Raw genomic sequence first — 21144 nt, forward strand, 5'->3', positions numbered from 1 at the left:
ATATATATATATAACCACTGTTATATTGTTTACTATTTTAACAGGCTGCAGCCCATCTAACCTGTAAGCCACAGACATCTGGGACAGGTGTAATCCTCAATAACAAAAGTACACCATTCAGAAACAGTGGGCTGTTTTCAAAGAGGTGGAAGAGACTTACCATGAGTTTAAACACTTCAAGTAATGCCCCTAGTGACACCCAAAGGTAAGCCGCCAGTCTTTTCCTTTAGTCGGGGCCGCAGGGAGAAGTCAGTGGTTGGGGGTGCCGATTGTAAGGATTCTCAGGGTGCGCTAAGGGAGGCCGAAGCTTTGTGCACCCAGGGGAGCAGGCAGGACGCGCCACAGCAGCGGGAATGGGATGTGGGACCATGTGCTGCAGTTTGTCTTCGTTTGTTAACTTGTCCACAGAAATCTGTGTGTGTACTTCCCCCTGCCCTTAGAAAACTGCTTATTCTTTTCTCCTCAAGTCTTTTCGCCTCCTCTTATTTTTGGTTATTCCTGTTTCTTTTTTTTTTTTTTTTTAAAGATTTTATTTATTTGACAGAGAGAGACACAGCTAGAGAGGGAATACAAGCAGGGGGAGTGGGAGACGGAGAAGCAGGCTTCCCGCTGAGCAGGAAGCCCGATGCGGGGCTCCATCCCAGGACCCTGGGGTTATTACGGAACCTGGACTTGATCGCCAGACGGAGGAACCAAGCTGCACTTGGAGATCTTGGAGGATAGGAGTGGGCTCAGAGGAGAGTGGTCTCCAAGGCTCTGAGCCCAAGCACAAACAAAGGGGGTAATTTATACATTTCTGCTTCGGCATACTTGGCACTTTTCACACGTGCACAAAGTGGGGCAGGGAGAAGAACCTGGAAGAGCCCCGGGGCAGGGGCTGGGACTCCCTCACTGGCTCGGTCAGCCATCTTAGGACTCAGATTTTCCTTATCATTACCCCCTTTGATGCCCCTTTAAACACCTAGTTTATAGGGCATTATTTTCATCTTCTAAGGGGCGATAGTGAGTAAGGAGCAACTGGAGTCTGATTTTAGCAATTTGAGTAATGATAATCCTAGTAAGGGCATTAAGAATACAAGAACCAAATGCTACTGTGAGGAGAAGCAATAGGAGGGGGCCGACGAGGGGGCGAACCAAAGGAACCATAGTGAGAGGGTATCCCACCAAGTTGTCCGCTGGAGTGTTTCCCACTGGCGATGTACTTGTTCTTTCGGTCAGAGTTTCTTGGACCACCCTGACTCATTAGCGTAGAAACAACATTCCTCCTGTAAGAAGAGGCAGAGCTCCCTTGTGTGGCCATGAGCAAGTCGAGCCCGCGCCTGTTTTGGAGGACCACTGAGGCCAGTGAATCGAGTTGGCCCTGCAGGGCTAGGACCAACTGAGTGAGGAAAAAGTCTGCTGTGAGTTGTTGAGTTAACCCCTGGTACTGAACCTGAGACATCCCGACGCCAGTGGCGCCAAGGGCAACACCTGATGTGGCCAGCAGGCTCACAATAAGAGGGATGGCCACAGGGGAGCGCTGAGGGCGGCTAGGATGTCTCCATATGAGTGGGGCATCGCTCCCAGGGAGGACTGAAAGATCGGGTAAGAGACTGACAAGCGTGCATGACTGATCGTGCCGGGTGATGCAGATGTATACACCTTGATCACAAGCCAGAAAAGTGTTGTTAGGTGCACAGACCCGACTGTGGCATGTGATGGGAGAGGAAGAGTTGCCATACAGCGGTACTGGAGCCAGAAAGGGATAATCTGAGGTCCCCGGTGCCGAGATGGGAGGTGACATGGTGGACTGGTTGAGGATGACACCTAGGTATTGTACGGGACCGGGCTTCATACAGATCCAGCAGTCAGACACTAGGGGTGGATTTGAGTGGTTAAGTGCTTGGTGGGAGGCATTAATCATACCTAACAGTAGCGCTATAGACGCTTGCTGTGTGTGGATGGGGGACCCAGGGATGTGCCAGGGTGAGTTATTTTCTTTCTGACTCTGAGGGTTGACTGCAGGGCTTAGGATGAACACGGACTTAATCATAAACTTGGCCATGGGGTCAGTCCCTACAGAGTGATACTGGCCCAACAGCAGTGATTCCTGTGGCCCATGATGTGGCACTGGGCTCTGGGACAGAGAGTGAGCAGCATACAGTGATTGTTAGGGCAAGAAGATGGGGTGGCGCTGCTTGACAAGGAAATCTGGATGTCACTGCGCTGTTTGAGGCACCACCACCCGTTGGACCATTGTTCCATTCCTGGCCAAGTTGCCAGCCAGGACTCACATCCCCAGGCTTGTGAGCAGAACTGGGGGCAGGTGTTTGGCTGTTGAGGCGTAGGGCTCCCACAGATGTAGATATCTACCAGCTGGTAACCTGAGTGAGGGCCATGGTAGGTTATGAAGTCTATGAGGTTCCCAGGAGATGTCAAGAAGCTGGCATCCGTCAAAGTGGAGGTCAACCTTGGGTGTGTGTGCATCCCAGGTGGAAGAAGTTGGGGGCGCTGGTGCGGGATTGAGGGGGATAAGCTGGGAAGTTCATTTGCCAGTTATGGTGATATGAGAGTTTGCCCCCCACCTTGCTTGGCCAGGCAAGCTAGAGGCAGTGAGGAGGAACAGCACACCAGGTAACAGAAGACAGGGACTGACTGGGGCCAGGAAAACCATGGTGACATGCGCTCAGGAGTAGACAGCAGAGGGCCAGTAAAAGTGGGATCTATGACCTTAGGTAGAGGGAGCCATCATGGCTAACCCGTCAGCAGATGAAACCCGTGGACAGGTGAGTGCAGTAATACACTCTAGGGACACCCACTAAGCAATGACAATAGTAAGCCTCTGGGGGAAAGTCCAGTCAGGAGGGAAACAGTGTAGAGTCTGACTCCCAAGATGAGGGAAATCACGCCGATGAGAGCCAGGGACCCCCACGGTGAGCAGGTGTCCGTCAGTCGGTGGGGTCTCGTTGAAGGTGAAGCCAGAGCGGGTTCATGAGGTCTGGCTGGACTCTCCACTGGTGTGGCTCCTCGTCCGAATGATGAGCTTTCTTCACTCTGGAGTGGTGGACCCACAGGGTGACACCTGAGACCTTGAGGGCAGTAGGGGTGGTTAGAAAAACAGTGTGGGGCCCTGTCCACTGTGGTTTTAGGGGGTCTTTCTTCCATTTTTTGACCCCAAATGAGTTCCCTGTCTGGAAGGAGTGTACCTGAGACCCTAAGGAGACTGGGGCCCTTTCAATGGTGTACTTTTGTAATTTATGTAGGGTGGCCCCCAGGGCCTGAAGCTGCTCCTTTATCCCTTTATCTCCAACCTGATGTAAGTTTCCTGGACGTCTCCCCAAGCACGGGGAGGGCTGTCCATATATTAATTCGAATGGGGAGAAACCTGATGTCCTAGGTGTGCAGTGAGCACGCAGGAGAGCTAGGGATAGCAGATCCGGCCATGGGAGGTTAGTTTCCTGACAAAACTTTGCTAGGATTCCCTTGAGGGTACGATTCATTTGCTCTACTTTCCCTGAACTTTGGGGCCTGTAAGCGGTGTGCAGTCTCAAGGTGATGTTGAGAGATTTGGTCAAGACCTGCACAATGTCTGCCACAAATGTGGGTCCATTGTCACTACGGATTGTGGCCGAAGCGGGGCACAATCTCCTACAAGAGGACTTTAGCTACTTCCCGGCTTTGATCCGTCCTGGTCGGGAAGGCTTCGACCCACCCAGAGTATGTGCATACTAATACTAGGAGATATCTGAACCCCCTGCTCGATGCACATCTGTGAAGTCTACTTCTAGATCCTCGAAGGGGGTTGCTCCCATCCTCTGGACACCTGGTGGGGGCTGTGGTGCAGACTGAGCATTATTTTAGCACATGTTATGCATCGTTCACTTGTTGCTTGCCATAGTGCTGGCAGCTGACTGACGTAGTAGTGCTTCTACTGCCTCTAATGCAGTTTCCCCCAGATGAGTGAGTCAGTGGTGTTCCTTGACTAGATGCCCTCCAGTTGCTGTTGGAACAAAGATGTTGGCATCTTTGTTCATCTGGCATCATCCACCATCCCTTTTCAGTCAGGGTGGCTCCCTCAGCCATGGCCCATTGCTTTTCCTTTTTAGTGTAACTGGGTGGAGGGATTTCTTCCGGGGGTGTCAGGGCCATGGTGAGGGAAGGGGCTCTGTCCATGTCCTCACTGGCTGCGGTCTTGGCTGCCTCATCTGCCAGATGATTTCCCCGTGCTGTGGGGTTGTCTCCTTTCTGGTGTCCCTTACAGTGCAGGATTGCTGCTTCCTTTGGAAGCCAGACGGCTTTGAGGAGTGTCAGTATCTCCTCCTTGTTCTTGATAGCTTTTCCTGCTGCAGTTAGGAGGCCCCTTTCCTTGTAGATGGCTCCATGTATATGTACAGTAGCAAAGGCATACGGAGAGTCAGTATAGGTGTTGACTCGCTTGCCTTCACCGAGGGTGAGGGCTCAGACTAAGGCATATAACTCAGCCCGTTGAGCTGACCACCCAGCTGGTAATGCCTTAGCTTCTAGGACTTCAGTGGTTGTGGTTACTGCATAACCTGCTTTCTGGGCACCCTCTGGTAGGTAACTGCAGCCATTGCTGAACAGCGTGAGCTCTGGATTCTTTATGGCTTGATCCCGCAGATCTGGATGGCTCTGTAGACCGCATCAGTTACCTCAGAATAGTCATAGTCTGGTTGCCCCTCTTCCATGGGGAGAAAGGTTGTTGGATTTAATGTCCTTGCTCTTTCGAGGGTGACCTGTGGGTTTTCGCAGAGGAGCCCTTGGTATTGTCCTAGCTGAGAGTTGGAAAGGAAGCGGTGTCCCTGTGCGTTCACGACGGACACAACTGCATGAGGGACCTTGATGTTAAGTTCTTGCCTCAGGGTAAGTCTGTCCGCCTCCTTGATGAGTAGGACTGTGGCTGCCAGTGCCCTGAGGCACGGTGGCCATCCTGCTGCCATGGGGTCCAGTTTCTTTGACAGGTAAGCAACTGGCCATTGCCAGGGCCCAACAGTCCGGGTGAGTACCCCGAGCGCTATTTTTTCCTTTTCATGCACAAAGAGGTTGAAGGGTTTTTCTACATCTGGTAGGCCCAGGGCTAGAGCCCGCCCCAGGGCGGTCTTTATCTCTGTGAAAGCGGCTTCTGCTTCCTCAGTCCAGGCAGGGGGTTCTCGATCTGGTCCCCCTAAGAGATCATAAAGAGGTCTTGCTATTGCCAAGAACCCAGAGATCCAGATGTGGCAGAATTCTGCAGCCCCCAGGAATTCTCGTAGGCCCCTTTTTGTCTGGGGCTGTGGCAGGGAGATGATGACCCTTTTCCTCTCCGGCCCTAGTTCTCTTTTCCCTTGGGTGAGGAGGAAACCAAGGTATTGGACCTGTTGCCGGCAGATGTGTGCCTTCTTCCATGAGGCTCGGTACCCCAAGTCTGACAGGAGCTGTAGGAGGGCCTTGGTGCATTTTATGCAGTCTTCTTGTGTGTCACTGGCGAGGAGGAGGTCATCCACATACTTGAGGAGGGTGCATTGTGTGGCCTCTCTTGGGAAGCTGGTGAGGCCCGCGGCCAGCGCTTCCCCAAAGAGGGTTGGTGAGTGTTTAAACCCCTGCAGGTGGAGTGTCCACGTCAGTTGCTTCTGGCGCCCTGTATCAGGTTCAGGCCATTCAAAGGCAAATAGTGGTTGGTTCTGGGGAGCTAAGTGGAGGCAGAAGAAGGCATCCGTCAAATCTAGGCAGGTGAACCACCTGGCTGACCATGGGATTTGGCCGAGGAGGGTGTATGGATTTGGGACCACTGGGTGCAGAGAGATGGTCACCTTGTTAATGGCCTACAGGTCTTGAACTGGTTGGTATCTCCCACCTGGCTTCTTGACTGGCAGGAGTAGGGTATTTCAGGCCGACTGGCACTCGACTAGAATACCTGCTTCTTTGAGTTTGGCCAGATGTTCTTGGATGCCATTCTTAGCTTCCTGTGGAAGGGGGTATTGCCTTTGCCTCTGAGGTTGGGCTCCTGGGATCAGTTCAACAATGATAGGGGCCCGATTCCGGGCTAGTCCAGGTGGGTTGTTTTCAGCCCATACTGAAGGGAAGGTGAGTCTGAACTTTGGCGGGCTGCTCGGTTAGGCCTGGGCACAGAATAGCCTCCGTTCTTCTTCCTTGGTGTGGTAATTGCTAGTATTAGAAATCCTGTCTCCTAGGGCGCCTGGGTGGCTCAGTGATTGGGTGTCTGCCTTCGGCTCAGGTCATGATCCCAGGACCCTGGGATCGAGCCCCACATCGGGCTCCCTGCTCCGCGGGAAGCCTGCTTTTCCCTCTCCCACTCCCCCTGCTTGTGTTCCCTCTCTTGCTGTCTCTCTCTCTCAAATAAATAAATAAATAAAATCTTTAAAAAAAAAGAAAGAAAGAAATCCCGTCTCCTCTTGCCTTGGGTTCAGTCGGAGGCTAATGTGTCCGGTGGGCTCAAAGGTTATCTGAGCCCTAAGCTTGGAGAGTATGTCTCGGCCTAGGAGGGGGATGGGGCAGTCACACAGATAAAGGAATTCATGTCGAACCTTGTGGCCCCCGAGTTCACACTGGTGAGCCTGGAAAAAGGGCTGTTGTACTGCCCGCATCCCAGTGGCCCCAAGGATGGTCACAGTCCTTTTGCCAAAAGGGGCCGCTGGGGAGGTGACAACAGAGTGCTCAGCCCCAGTATCAACCGTAAAAATCACTGGTTTGCCCCCCACCTTCATTCTGACTGTGGACTCATGGGGGCCAAGGAGGAGAGAGCCCAGTCCCCCTCAGTCTGAATCCGTCCCCTCAAGACCTATGAGGTCCTCCTCTCGGGGTTTTTCCTTGTAGCGGCTGGGCTTTTGAGCCTTTCCCCGGTTGGGACATTCGTTTTTCCAGTGCCCTTTCTCCTTACAGTAGGCACATTGATCCCTTGCCAAGGGGGTTCTGGGTCTCCCCCCTTTCGGTGGTCGGGGTCTCCCTGCCTTTGTGTTGTCCTTTCTTTCAGGGCAGCGGTGAGGAGGCTGACGTTCTTTTTCATCTTTTTGTCGGCTTCCTGTTTGGCATCGACCTCCCTGTTCATGTAGACCTTATTGGCAATCTCTGTTAGCTGGGTGATGTTCATCCCGGCAAAACCCTCTAGTTTCTGAAGTTTTTTTCTGATGTCTGGGGCAGCCTGAGCCACAAAGGAGGTGTTTACCATCTGTTGGCTTTCCTGTGCCTCGGGGTGAAATGGAGCGTATATCCTGTAGACTTCACATAGTCTTTCGTAGTAGTCCCTGGGGGATTCCCCTGGTTGTTGAGTGACCGAGGATACCTTAGTCATGTTCATGGGTTTCTTTCTCCTGCTTGGATTTCCTGGAGGAGGGTCTCCTGGTACCAGCAGATGTGGGCCTGTCCCTCGGTTGTGGTGAAGTCCCATGCTGGGTGCTCTTCAGGTGCCGCCATATTAGCCCAGGCAGCAGAGTCGATGACTCCTGCTGGTGCGTGTTCTTCCAGGTACTGCCGTGCACCTTTCATTATTCTCCTCCTTTCCTCTGTGTTAAACAGGGTGCGGAGTAACTGTTGGTGGTCTTCCCAGGTTGGCCGATGAGTCTGGAAGAGGGGTTCTATGAGGTCTACCATAGCCTGTGGTTTCTCAGAGTAGGATGGGGTGTTATGTTTCCAGTTGAGGAGGTCGGTGTTGGAGAAGGGCTGATAATACATCATGGAATGGCTGGGTTGGACCATCCATTCTTCATCGCGTCTCTCGAGTTCCCACGTCTCTTGTAGGGCATTTGGAGGGCACTTGCACCTGGCTGGGGTGCAGCCTGGCTGCTGGTCTTGGAGAAGGTGGATCTTTTGGGCCTGGGGGCACTGGTGAAACCAATGGCAGTGGAGTGTCTGGAGCTGAAGGGCCAGGTGTAGGTGGTCTTGGGGGTATGTACAATGGGGGCAGGGTCGGTTTGTCCTTGGGATCTCCGGCTAGGATTTGTGGAGACTGGGGCTTTTGCTGATTTTCTTTAGGTTGCTTGGATGAGGCGATTAAGACCCTGGCCTCTACCTGCCTATTGCAAGTGAACCGTCCCCAAGGGGGAAGGGTCTGAGCGATTCCTAGCCAGGAGTCAGTGTACGGAAACCGGTCGGGGTGTCCTGGTTCTCCTGTTACGACTCGCCGTACTTGATGAATCCTTAGGACATCCAATGTCCCTTCTGAAGGCCACCCGACATCAAAGGTGGGCCTATCCAATTCACATAGGGTTCTCAACTTGCTGGGGTTCATCCTGACTCCATAGTCTACCGAAAATCCCTTCTTGAAAAAAATTTTTTTAAAGATTTTATTTATTTGACACAGACACAGTGAGAGAGGGAACACAAGCAGGGGGAGTGGGGGAGGGAGAAGCAGGCTTCCCGCTGAGCAGGGAGCCCGATGTGGGGCTCGATCCCAGGACCCTGGGATCATGACCTGAGCCGAAGGCAGACGCTTAACAACTGAGCCACCTAGGCACACCCCCCTTCTTGAAATTTTTGATCATGGTCTCTAGATCCGTAGGTTTACTCTGCCCTGACCCCATGGTGATGTTCCCATGTGTGGTGGCACAGAGACAGACAAAAAGGGGGCTGCCTCCTGAGGTGAGGAGACCAATCAGATGCCCATCTGACCGTGTCCCAAAGGAGCTTAGGCGAGGCTTAGCTGTAGCGGTCTCAGCATTGTGACTTGTGATCGGAAATTATTCCGATGCCACCATAGACTGTAGGCCGTTCACCACAGAATCGCAGATGGGACCACTCAGACTCCATAGGCTTCTGGGGGCCTTAAGCGTGCCCGCCCGTGGGGTCACAGAATCAGTCTGCTTGAGCAAGCCAGGTTGGACTGCACATTCACTCACACATTCACACTCCAGAAGTTATTACATTCCCTCCCTGGGAATCCCTACCAGTGAGACCTCTAATAGGTCTCTGGGAGGTGATCGGGCTCCTCTTCCACCCCAGTGGGGGTGGGCCTGTCTGGGTCCTGGGGCCCCAGGCCTTACCAGAATCCGATGTTGGGACCAGGTCCTTGCCTGCCTAGTCTCCTCGAGTCCGGTGGGAACAGTGGAGTGGGGCTGGCCAGAGGTGACTGGGGTGGGAGACTGCTAAAAATTAGGCAGGGTGTGCCTTCTCCATTACGATCCCTCGTTCTGTCACCGCCCTGCCATTGCCCGACACCGGTGGTAACAATGGGCCAGCGTGGTTGGGTTTACCGGTCAGGGAACCAAATGTTATGGACCTGGACTGGATGGCCAGATGGAAGAACCAAGCGGCACTCGGAGATCTTGGAGGATAGGAGGTTTATTTAATGCTGGTGGACTCAGAGGAGAGTGGTTTCCAAAGGTGTGAGCCCCGAGCACAAACAAAGGGGGTAATTTATACACTTCTACTTATGCATACGTGTCACTTTTGGCACATGCGCAAAGCGGGGCAGGGAGAAGAACCGAGAAGAGCCCCGGGGCAGGGGCTGGGACTCCCTCACTAGCTCGGTTGGCCATCTTAAGACTCACATTTTCCTTATCAGGATCGTGACCTGAGCGGAAGGCAGACACTTAAATGACTGAGCCCCCCAGACGCCCCTGCTCATTCCCATTTCTGTGTGGTCATTACTTTGGCCTGCTCTCATCTCTGTGGCTCTAGTTGTTCTAACTTCGCGCCCCAGCCGTCGTTCACGATTTTGGGTTTTAGCTCCTGTTCCAACTGCTCTTTTACTTGGAGTTTATATTCCAAGAATTGCCATTGCTCCTCTTTTTTGTACCCTTGATATCTGCCTTTGGATGAGGTGCCTGCTTTGGTTGATTCATCGCTGATGTGAAAAATAGAAAACTCTGAGTCTGTAATATAGAACTGAGCCATTTCAGAGAGCGCAACCCAAAGTGTGGTTTACAAAGAATTAAGTACAGAAATTGAAAGTGTTTAGAAACTTTTATAATCATGTAACAGAGTAATTTTCTGTTCGTTAAATCTGGTAATAAAACACTTGGGGTTGTGTTTTATCTCTTTTTAAAATTTCTTGTTAAAAAAATTCTTGTTTAGTCATTTTAAAGACAGTTATTTTAGTCATTTTAAATATATTTTACAAAGGCAGCATTTGTTGGGGGAATAGTCCTTGCTCATATTTAGTTTGAGAATAACTGATCTAGACAGCCTTTTCAGCAGGGATATGTGGGTGGGGCAAGGAGGATGACTAACACGTACTTCACCTATAAATAGGATTTGCTATAGAGACATTGTCCACCTATCTTTAGAAGCTACTTTAAATCCTTTCTGGAGCCAGGTATGAAATAAGTGAATAAAATATAAACTTTTGACTTCGTTAAAAATGTTTTCACTTTTGGATGGAACATCTTACCACACAAATATCTGTCATAATTTTTTTTTTTAAGATTTTATTTGTCAGAGAGAGAGAGCGAGAGAGAGATCGAGAGAGAGCACAAGCAGGGGGAGCAGCAGCGGCAGGCAGAGGGAGAAGCAGGCTCCCCGCTGAGCAAGGAGCCTGATGTGGGACTTGATCCCAGGACTCTGGGATCATGTCTTCTCATGATTTTTAATGACTAAATTGTTCTTTAGAATTCTAGAATTCTAGAATCTGGCTAAATGAAGCAAAACTCCTATTTACCACTAATTTACTTTCTGTTTCTATAGATTTGTCTTTTCCGAACAATTCATACAAATGGAATCATACAATATGTGGTCTTTTGTGTCTGGCTTCTTTCACTAGGCATGTTCTTCAGGTTTATCATGTTGTTAACAGGTATCAGTACTGTTTCTTTTTTACTGCTGGATAGTATTCTATTGTATGGGTATAGCACATTCTGGTTACCCACTCACCAGCTGATGGACATTTAGGTTGTTTCCATTTTTTGGCTGTTATAAATAATGCTGCTCTGAGCATTTGTCTGTGAGCTTTTGTGTGGAGATGATATCATTTCTCTTGGGTAGATTCTTAGGAGCTGCATTACATCATTGTACAGTAAATTTATGTTACTTTTTAAAAGAAACTGCTAGGTTGTATTCTAAAGTGGCTGAACCATTTTACATTTCCACTGGCAATATACAAGAGTTTTAGTTTCTCCACATCCTTGCCAACTCTTGTTATTTTCTGATCTTTTTAAAAAAATTTATTTTAAGAGGTGCCTGGGTGGCTCAGTCATTAAGCGTCTGCCTTCGGCTCAGGTCATGATCCCAGGGTCCTGGGATTGAGCCCTGCATCGGGCTCCCTGCTCTGCAGGAAGCCTGCTTCTCCCTCTCCCACTCCTCCTGCTTGTGTTCCCTCTCTCGCTGTCTCTCTCTCTCTGTCAAATAAATAAATAAAAATCTTTAAAAAAATTATTTTAATTCCAGTGTAGTTAATTAACATAATGTGCTATATGTTTCAGGTGTACAATCTAGTGATTGAATTTTTTTTGATTGACTTTTTTGATTATAACCATTCCAGTGAGTATGAAGCAGTATGTTGTAATTTTAATTTGTGTTTTCCTAATGAGTAATGATATTGAACATCTTTTATGTGATTTTTTTTGCCATTTGTCTGTCTTCATTGGTGAAAAGCCTATTCAGATCTTTTGCTCATTTTTAAATTGTCTTTTTGCTACTGAGCTTTAAGCGTTTTTAAAATATATTTTGGATACAAGTCTTTTGTCTATTATTAGATATATAATTTGCACATATTATCTCCTATTTGTTGGCTTGACTTCATTTTCTTAATAATGTCTTTTGAAGTGCAAGTGTTTTAAATTTTTATGAAGTCCAATTTTTTTCTTTTCTTTCTTTCTTTCTTTTTTTTTTTTGGTAGGCTCCATGCCCAATGTGGGGCTTAAACTCATGACCCTGAGATCAAGAGTCACATGCTGTACTGACTGAGTCAGCCAGGTGCCCCTCCAGTTCTTTTCCTTTATGGATTGTGCTTTTGGTTTCATATCAATGAAATATTTGCCTAACTTTAGGTCATGAAGATTTTTTTCCTATGTTTTCTTCTAGAGGTTTTATAATTTCAGTTTTTACATTTAGGTCTATGCTCCATTTAAACTTACTTTTTTTTTTTAGAGAGCGAGCACGCAGGTGGGGAGTGTGGGGGAGGGGCAGATGGAGAGGGAGAGAGAATCTTTTTGTTTTAAAGATTTATTTATTTTAGGGGCGCCTGGGTGGGTCATTTGGTTAAGTGTCTGCCTTTGGCTCAGGTCATGATCCCAGAGTCCTGGGATCAAGTCCCACCTCGGGCTCCCTGCTCAGCAGGGAGTCTGTCTTCTCCCTTTGCCCATCTCCACTGTTTGTACTCGCTCTCTCTCAAATAAATAAATAAATAAAATATAAAAAAAAAACATTTATTTATTTGAGAGAGAGAGAGCAAGCCTGCAAGTGAGCATGGGGGTGGCAGGGAGGAGAGGAACAGAGGGAAAGAATCTCAAACATAGTCCTTGCTGAGTGCGGAGCCCCATGCCAGTTTTGATATCATGACCCTGAGATCATGACCTGAGCTGAAATCAAGAGTCCGGTGGGTAACTGACTGAGCCACCCAGGTGCCCCTTAAGTTACTTTTTATGTATGGTGTGAGGTAAGGGTCTAAGTGAGTGTTTTTATCCAGTTGTTATCAGCACCATTTGTTGATAAAAGACTGTTTTTTCCCCACTGAATTGCCTTGACACCTTTGTTGAAAGTTAATGGACCAAATATATGTTTATTTCTAGAGTCTCAATTATGGTACAGTGATCTACATGTCTTCTTAATTTAATTCCACACTATTTTGATTAGTGCAGTTTTTTAAAAAAAATATTTATTTATTCATTTGAGAGAGAGAGCTCTCCAGAGCATGAGTGGGGGGAGGGGCGGAGGGAGAGGGAGAGAGAGAATCCCAAGCCAACTCTGTGCTGAGTGTGGAGCCCAGTGTGGGGCTTGATCCCATGACCCTGAGATCATGACCTGAGTGGAAACCAAGAGTCAGACACTTAATCAACTGAGCCACCCAGCTGCCCTGATTACTGTAGCTTTATAGTAAATTTTGAAAATAGGAAGTGAAAGTTCTCCCATTTCTTTTACAAGATTGTTTTGGTTATTCGGAGTCCTCTGCTTTTCCATATAAATTTTAGGATCAGCCTGTCAATTTCTGCAAAAATCCTGCTGAGATTATGGTAGGGATTATGTTGAATCTGTAGATCAGTTTGAAGATAATTGCCACCTTAATAATGACTCTTCCAATACATGAATGTGAATGTGGAATGTCTTTTCATTTATTTAGCTTTTTAATTTCTTTCTACAATAATTTTTATTTTTCCTAAATCTATTTTTTTAAAAAGATTTTATTTATTTATTTGAGAGAGAGAGAATGAGAGGTAGAGAGCACGAGAGGGAAGAGGGTCAGAGGGAGAAGCAGACTCCCTGCCTGATGTGGGACTCGATCCCGGGACTCCAGGATCATGACCTGAGCCGAAGGCAGTCGCTTAACCAACTGAGCCACCCAGGCGCCCCTAAATCTATTTTTTTGATGCTATCATAATGGAATTATTTTTCTAAATTTCATTTTTGGATTATTCATTGTTAGTATATAGAAATGTAATTGATTTTTGTATATTGATCTTATATTCTGTGACCTTGCTAAAATTGTTTTTTTAGTTCCAGTATTTTTGTTTCTTAATGAATTTCTTAGGATATTTTTACAGGATCATGTCTTTTGCAATTAAGGACAGTTTTACTTCTGGGGTGCCTGGCTGACTCATTTGGTAGAACATGGGGTCGTGAGTTTAAGCCCCATGTTGGGCATAGAGCTTATTTAAAAAAAAAAAAAGGATAGTTTTATTTCTTTCCTTCTAATATATATGCCCTTTCTTTCTTTCCTTTCTTTCTCCTCCAGTACAGTCTCAAATAGAAGTGGACGTGTTTATTTTGTTCCCAGTCTTAGGGGAAGTTTTCAGTCTTTCACCAATGATTATGCCAGCTGTAGGTTTTTCATAGATGCTTTTCACCAGATTGAGTAAATTTCCTCGTATTCCTTGTTCGTTGCATTGTTTTTTTTTTTTTTAATTGTGAATAGGTGTTGAATTTTGTCAAATGCTTTTTCTGTATTTATTGAGATGATTATGTAATTTTTATTTTAGTAAAATGGTGTATTACCTCAATTGATTTTTGGACATTAAGTCGATTTTTTTTTTTTTGGGATAAATCCCACTTGGTCATGTTGTGTAATCCTTTTAAGATGTTGCTGGATTTGGTTTGCTAATATTTTATTGAGGATATTTTGCATTTCTATTCATGAGGGATATGGGTCTGTAGTTTTCCTTTCTTGTGATATCTGATTCACTTTGATTTTAGGTAATCGTAGAATGAGCTGGGAAGTGTTTCCACCTCCTCTAAAGTGAGGATTGATATTATTTCTTTTTTAAATATTTGGTAGAATTTACTAGGGAAGCCATCTGGACTTGAGCTTTCTTTGTGCTTAGATTTTTAAAATTATTAATTCAATATCATTAACTGTTATGGGTCTATTCAGATTTGTTTCTTTTGGGGTTAGCTTTTTTTTTAAGATTTTATTTATTTATTTGACGGAGAGAGAGAGAGACAGTGAGAGAGGGAACACAGGCAGGGGGAGTGGGAGCAGGAGATGCAGGCTTCCCGCGGAGCAGGGAGCCTGATGCAGGGCTGGATCCCAGGACCCTGGGATCATGACCTGAGCTGAAGGCAGATGCTTAACAACTGAGCCACCCAGGTGCCCCTGGGGTTAGTTTTGATAATGTCAGTTTTTCTAGAAATTTGTCCATTTGATCTACATTGTCTAACTTGTTGGCATAAAGTTGTTCATAGTGTTTATTATAGTCCTTCTAGGTTGGTAGTATCATTCCCTCTCTCATTCTTTATTTTTATAATTTGAATCTTCTCTCTTTTTTTTTTGGTCAGTCTAGCCAAAGGTTTAGCAAGTTTGTTGATCTTTTTAAAGAAGCAAATTTTGGTTTCATTGATTCTCTGTGTTGTTTTATTTTAGTCTTATTAAAAAAAATTAAAGTTACATATGTATGTTATTTAAAGCATCTCATGTTCTACAAGGCTTACTCACTGCTATTAGGAAAAATAGCGGTATCCATTTGCTTGTGACAAATCACCCTCTTGATCTCTAGGAACAATCATGTTCAATCTGAGATGATTTTTATTTTAAAAAATTTTTCATTTGATTTAATTTACTTAAAATTTTTGTATTTTTTGTGTTGAAGTATCGTTGACACACAATGATACGTTAATTTCAGTACAAGATAGTGATTAAACAAGTCTGTGTTATGTTATGCTATGCTTACGGAAATGGTGGCTGCCATCTGTCACTATACTCTGTGCAGGGGCCAAGCTCATCTCTGTATCGTTCCAGTTTTAGTATATTAGTTTCAGATGTACAATGTAGTGATTCAGCAATTCCATACATTACTTGTGCTCATCAAGACACAAGAAGTGTATTCTTAATCCCCTTCACGAATTTCACTCCTCCCCCTGAAGCATTCTGTTGTCTTCTGTTTCCATCTTCAAGAAGTCACTCCTGGAGGTTTCGGTCAGTCCAGTAGTCCAGCGGAGACAGATTGCCCTTTAGGTGCTGTGCTTTCATCTCAGGGACACGACCGTCACCTGCTGTTCCTTTCTTCACGATCCTGGAGATCCCATTGCTATTTTTTTCTGTTTTGAATACCCTACTTTTGGGATCCCATGTCTTTCTCTTTCTCAGTTTAGGTCCTCTTGAGAAAGTTCATGGGAGGTAAATATTTCGGTGCCTTGTAGATCTGAAATAGTCTTTCTCATTCCCTTGTAACTTCTTGGGCATAAAATTCCAAGTGGAAATTATTTTCCCTTGGAATTTTTTCAGGCATCTAGGAGATTTTTTTTTTTTTACATTTACTTAATTAGCTTTTCATTCCTTAGTTTGTGTTTTGATTTCCAAGCATTCTTTTTTTTTTTTTTTTTTGGTTCTCTGAATATTTCATTTTTTATCACGTTAAGTTTTTGTTTTATGGATGTTATTTCTTTTCTTATTTTTCTGACGGTATTTTTTTCCCCCCCTCTTTTTAAAGTTCCCTTTTACCTGCATAATCTTTGAGGGTTCTTCCTCTCTGTCCCCCGATTTGGTCTCTGTTTTTCTAACTCTTACTTCCTAACTTCCGGTGATCCTTAGCTGACTGTTCTCATTTAGCTGATCGGAAGCTCAGTGTGTAAGGCTTTGTGTTTATGGCATTCTCTATAGGGTGATGTGGTTAAGGTGTTTGTTGGAGAACCCCTAGCATCAGCATCTTTAGGTCTTTTTCACCTTGTTGGTTTTTCACCTTCCATTTTCTGCTTGGCTGCCATTGTCCTGGCACACAAGATGTTGTAGAAGACCAGGGCTTTCACTTGTTACATAATTTTTAACTTGAGTCTCCTATTTTTGATATGGGGTCTTATACCATTTGTATCTGATGTCTCTAATCCACAGATCTTCTGTTTTATCCTCTCCAGGGAATAAACCCTTACCTAGTGTTCTGCCAGAGTGAGAGAGAGATCGGTACTCAGTTGTGTGGTGTATAGAGTAGAGGATCTGAGAATCTCATTTCTTTGGCAGACTTTCAATCAATTATCTTGTTTTCTGCTCTACTTTTACCCTATTTTCAAAGCTGTTGTCAATTGAGCTTTTGGGTGTAAATCAGGTTGCTTTCCCCATTTTTGGCTTTAAATTCAGTTCTCTTATGTAAATCAATTACCGCTTATCCGCCTGGTTTCCAACTTCTAATATTTTATTGCTATTGCTCATCTCTGTGCTCTTTCTCCTTGTGGATTTTTATCTCTAAATTCTCTTTGCTGATACTTTCATTAAATTTTTAATTTTGGGGAGAGAGTGCTTTAGTCTGCTTTTTTTTTTTTTTTTAAAGATTTATTTGTTTTAGAGAGGGAGAGTGAGAGCAGGGGGTGGGGCAGAGGGAGAGTGTATCCCAAGCAGACTCTGTGCCCAGCGTGGAGCCCATCGTGGAGCCCATCGTGGAGCTCAATCTCATGATGCCGAGATCACACATGAGCCAAAACCAAGAGTCGGAAGTTCAACCTACTGCGCCATCCAGGCGCCCTTAAGTCTGCTCTTTTTAATCCCCGTCCTTAAGTCTGCTCTTTTTAATCCCCAATCTATATTCTGTCACTCATGCTTTTTCTTTTTGTAATATGTATTTATTACATTTGCAATAAATAAAATATAATACTTAAAAGGTAAAAAGAACTCAGTATTTTCCAAAACTATGCAGTCTGTGGCTCAGTCGGCTAAGCATCTGCCTTTGGCTCAGGTCATGATCCCAGGCTCCCGGGATTGAGACTGGAGTCCGGCTCCCTGCTCAGTGGGAAGCCTGCTTCTCCCTCTCCTCCTCGTTTGTGCTCTCTCTCACTATCTCTGTCTCTCTCTCAAATAAGTAAATAAAATCTTAAAAGCGAAACAGAACTACACAGCTTGTGATAGGATCATTCTTTAAGTACCATCTTGAAAGGGTAGTTTGTTTCTAGTCATACACTACTTTGTATTTCTACCTAGCTTTTGCAATCGACATCTTTTACTAGATTTTAAGTTTCTTTAGGGCAAAGACCATATCATGTTCCTTGTGATTTCTGAAAAATAAGTTATTAGAAATACCAGAAATAGACAGTGAGAATTTTATTTTATTATCTCATTTTATAGGTTGAAGAATGCCTCATCTGATGTAAAACAAATGTTTAAAAGTGAAGCAGACTTGGACATTACTGCTGATCTCAGAAAGAAACTCCATCGGGCTAAGAAAGAAAAATTAGAAATAACAACTAAGCACAATGCAGAGGTAGAATTTTTTTCTCTCAAATAATGTTAAAAGTAGAATTTGGTTATTTGGATTCATTTCATATTACAGACTCCATGTTTAACATTGCCATGATATTCTTGAACTTGAAAAGGAAATTATAGGGAGTGCCTGGGTGGCTCAGTCATTAAGCGTCTGCCTTAGGCTCAGGTCATGATCCCAGGGTCCTAGGTTCGAGTCCCGTATTGGGCTCCCTGCTCGGCAGGAAGCCTGCTTCTCCCTCTCCCACTCCCCCTGCTTGTGTTCCCTCTCTCTGTCAAAATAAATAAATAAAATCTTAAAAAAAAAAGGAAATTATAATAAAGAAAATAGTTTTTTTTTTTAATATAGTGGAACTGTATAGGAGGGAGTGTTAAGTAGAAGTTTAATGAATTATGGTATTTGTATGTTGTCTTAAATTTATTTTAATTAACGGGTTAAACTTGATAAAAAAGTAACTGATGAATGCCTTTAGTGACTAAAGGATTTGTAAATTAGACATTTTTGAAATTTTAATTAGGTTATTTATGGCTCGATCATGGAACAATCTTAAGTAGATCTGAGTATAATTTAAAAAAAATTTTTTTTTTTTAAAAAGATTTATTTATTTTAGAGAGACAGACAGAATGAGCGCATGTGTGTGAGTAGGGGGAGAGGCAGAGGGAGAGAGAGAGAATCCCCACGCAGACTTCCTGATGAGCTGGGAGCCTAATGAGGGGCTCGATGCCAGGACCTGAAATTATGACCTGAACTGAAATCAAGAGTCGGCCACACAGCCTACTGAGCCACCCAGGTGCCCCTGAGTATGGAATTTTTAGTCATAGTGTAATTCATAAATTGTCCTAGTTTCTCTTTGTTTTGTTATATCATTATATCTTTTATATGTGTATGTATAAATATATATATTTCCTGGTATGTGTATGTATTCCAAGGGTAGTAGCTCTCTTTTCCTCTAAGATAATTCATGAATTATATGTTTATATCACTTCTGTCGGTTGTGTTTTTTCTGTTTTCTCTTTTCCTCTGTTTAAATTTTACTTTTTTAGTTCAGCTTAGGCAGCCTGGTGTTGTGGGAAGAATATCAGGTCACACAAATCTGGACTCATTCATGGCTCTTCCATTTACAAGCTAATGTGACCTTGGGCAAGTTATTTATCCTGTACATCATTGTTTTGTCACTGTGAAATGCTGGTGCCAAAGGGGTGTTGTGATAATTAAGGGAAATAAAATTTGTAAAGTGCCTATGCTCTATAATAGTGGTTGTAATTTATTGACATTTAAGCATAAACAGTGTTTTTTCCTTCCTTTTTTTGCTGACTTCTGATGCTGTCCCGTCAGGAAATCTTTTAAAGCACCCCTAGGTGAAACGAATGACCCCTTTCTTTGCTCTCCTACATGCTGTTACAGTTATTTTAGAGCCAAAACATTTATTTCATGCTTACCTGCTCTTCATTAGTCCATAAGCTTCCTGAGAGATGAAAGCTACAACCATGCTTTGTCCCTGTATCTCTCATGGTTCTTTCTGGCACACAGTAGGTCCTCAGTGGCTATGTGTTGAATAAAAAAATGACTTTTTTCAGATTGTCTAAGGAACAGGAGCTTCTGATTAAAACAGCAAGCAATGAATATATGACTGTTTTATTTGTACTTTTAGTGGCAGTTGAGATAATTTAAAGGGTAATTGCAGCAATTGCTTTTATTGACATTGTAATATTACATACTGAATATAAAATGATATTTGTTAAATGTATGTTAATTGTTTTATAATCTCCAAAACTTATTTTTTAAAACCAAATATGCATTTTACTTGGGAGTAATTGTATTGTGATGATCATTCTTCTATATTCTTTCACATATATTTGCATTTGTCATCAGAGTCCTTTTTTTTTTTAAGGATTTTATTATTTGACAGAGAGTGAGAGACAGAGAGAGAGGGAGAAGCAGGCTCCCCGCTGAGGGGAGCCCAATGTGGGGCTCGATCCCAGGACCCTGGGATCATGACCTGAGCGGAAGGCAGACACTTAACCGACTGAGCCACCCAGGAGCCCCTGTCATCAGAGTTCTTAGACCACACTATTCTCTCTTGTTTGATCAAAATGTTTTGTTATATGTGTTCACATTAAAGAGATAGGAAATTATTTCAGGGAAGAATGATAATTTTCTTGCAGTAGGCTGTTATATTTGGTTCAATTCCAGTTTCATATTACTATTCATTCTTATTGTTTCAGTTATTTGTTTAGATGATTTTACTTGTATTATATACTAATTTTTTTAGTCATATAATTTCTAAATATGCCCATTATAAAGCAGAGCAGAGAGGAATGAAACTATCTAAAAACTAAGGCCATGTATTTGCTTTATTAGATACTTCTAATGCTAATACATATCATACTGGTGATTGGCATAAAATATCTTTAAAATCTGGGGTGCCTGGCTGGCTCAGTCAGTAGAGCATGTGACTCTTTTTTTTTTTTTTTTAAAGATTTTTATTTATTTATTTGACAGCGAGAGAGACAGCGAGAGAGGGAACACAAACAAGGGGAGTGTGAGAAGGGAAGCAGGCTTCCCGCTGAGCAGGGAGCCTGATGCGGGGCTTGATCCCAGGACCCTGGGATCATGACCTGAGCCGAAAGCAGACCCTTTAACGACTGAGCCACCCAGGTGCCCCGAGCATGTGACTCTTGATTTTGGAGTTGTGAGTTCGAGCCCCACCTTGGGTGTAGAGATTACTTAAAAATAAAATATTAAATAAAATAAAATCTATGTCCATTGGTGGATGAATGGATACAAAAAATATAGTGTGTTTGTATACACACACACACACACAAAATGGACTATTTTTCAGCCTATAAAAAGAATGAAAGCTTGCCCTTTGTGACAACATGGATGGGCTTTGAGGGCATTCTGCTAAGTGAATAAATCAGACAGAGAAAGACAAATACAGTATGATCTCATATGTGGAATCTAAAAACAAAAAACCTAAAACCAGGCTCATAGATACAGAGAACAAATTGGTTGTCAGAGGTTAGGGGTAGGGGGTAGGCAAAATGGGTGAAAGGGGTCAAAAGGTATAAACTTCCAATTATAAAATAAACAGGTCATGGGGTTGTAATATACAGCATGGTGATTAGAGTTAATAATACTGTACCATGTATTTGGAAGTTGCTAAGAGAGTAGATCTTAAAAATTCTCATCACAAGAAAAAAATTTGTAATTTTGTATGGTGACAGATGTTAACTAGACTTACTGTGGTGATCATTTTGCGATATATACAAAATATGAAATGTTGGGTACCAGAAACTAATATGTCAATTATATCTCAATAAAAAATAAATACCTTTAAAATCTCTAGGAATTTTATTGTTGTGGGTTCTTGGATAAATTA

At 44.2% G+C, this 21144-nt stretch overlaps 1 protein-coding gene across 8 annotated transcripts in view; it reads left to right on the forward strand.

The window, feature by feature from the left end:
- The window catches only part of CCDC171 (coiled-coil domain containing 171), a 316432-nt gene that overhangs the window by 9774 nt on the left and 285514 nt on the right, over positions 1–21144 (forward strand). For 7 of the 8 annotated variants that reach the window (XM_073880818.1, XM_025887898.2, XM_073880822.1 and 4 more), the window contains 2 exons: positions 45–205; positions 17627–17762. In XM_073880818.1, coding sequence (XP_073736919.1) covers positions 45–205; positions 17627–17762 — 297 coding nt within the window. The remainder of the gene's footprint in view (positions 1–44; positions 206–17626; positions 17763–21144) is intronic. The other variant, XM_073880820.1, reaches the window with a different exon arrangement.

Source organism: Callorhinus ursinus, unplaced genomic scaffold (genome assembly GCF_003265705.2).
Source record: "Callorhinus ursinus isolate GAN/ISIS: 27379988/994484 unplaced genomic scaffold, GSC_fseal_2.0 scaffold39, whole genome shotgun sequence".
NCBI lineage: Eukaryota > Metazoa > Chordata > Mammalia > Carnivora > Otariidae > Callorhinus > Callorhinus ursinus.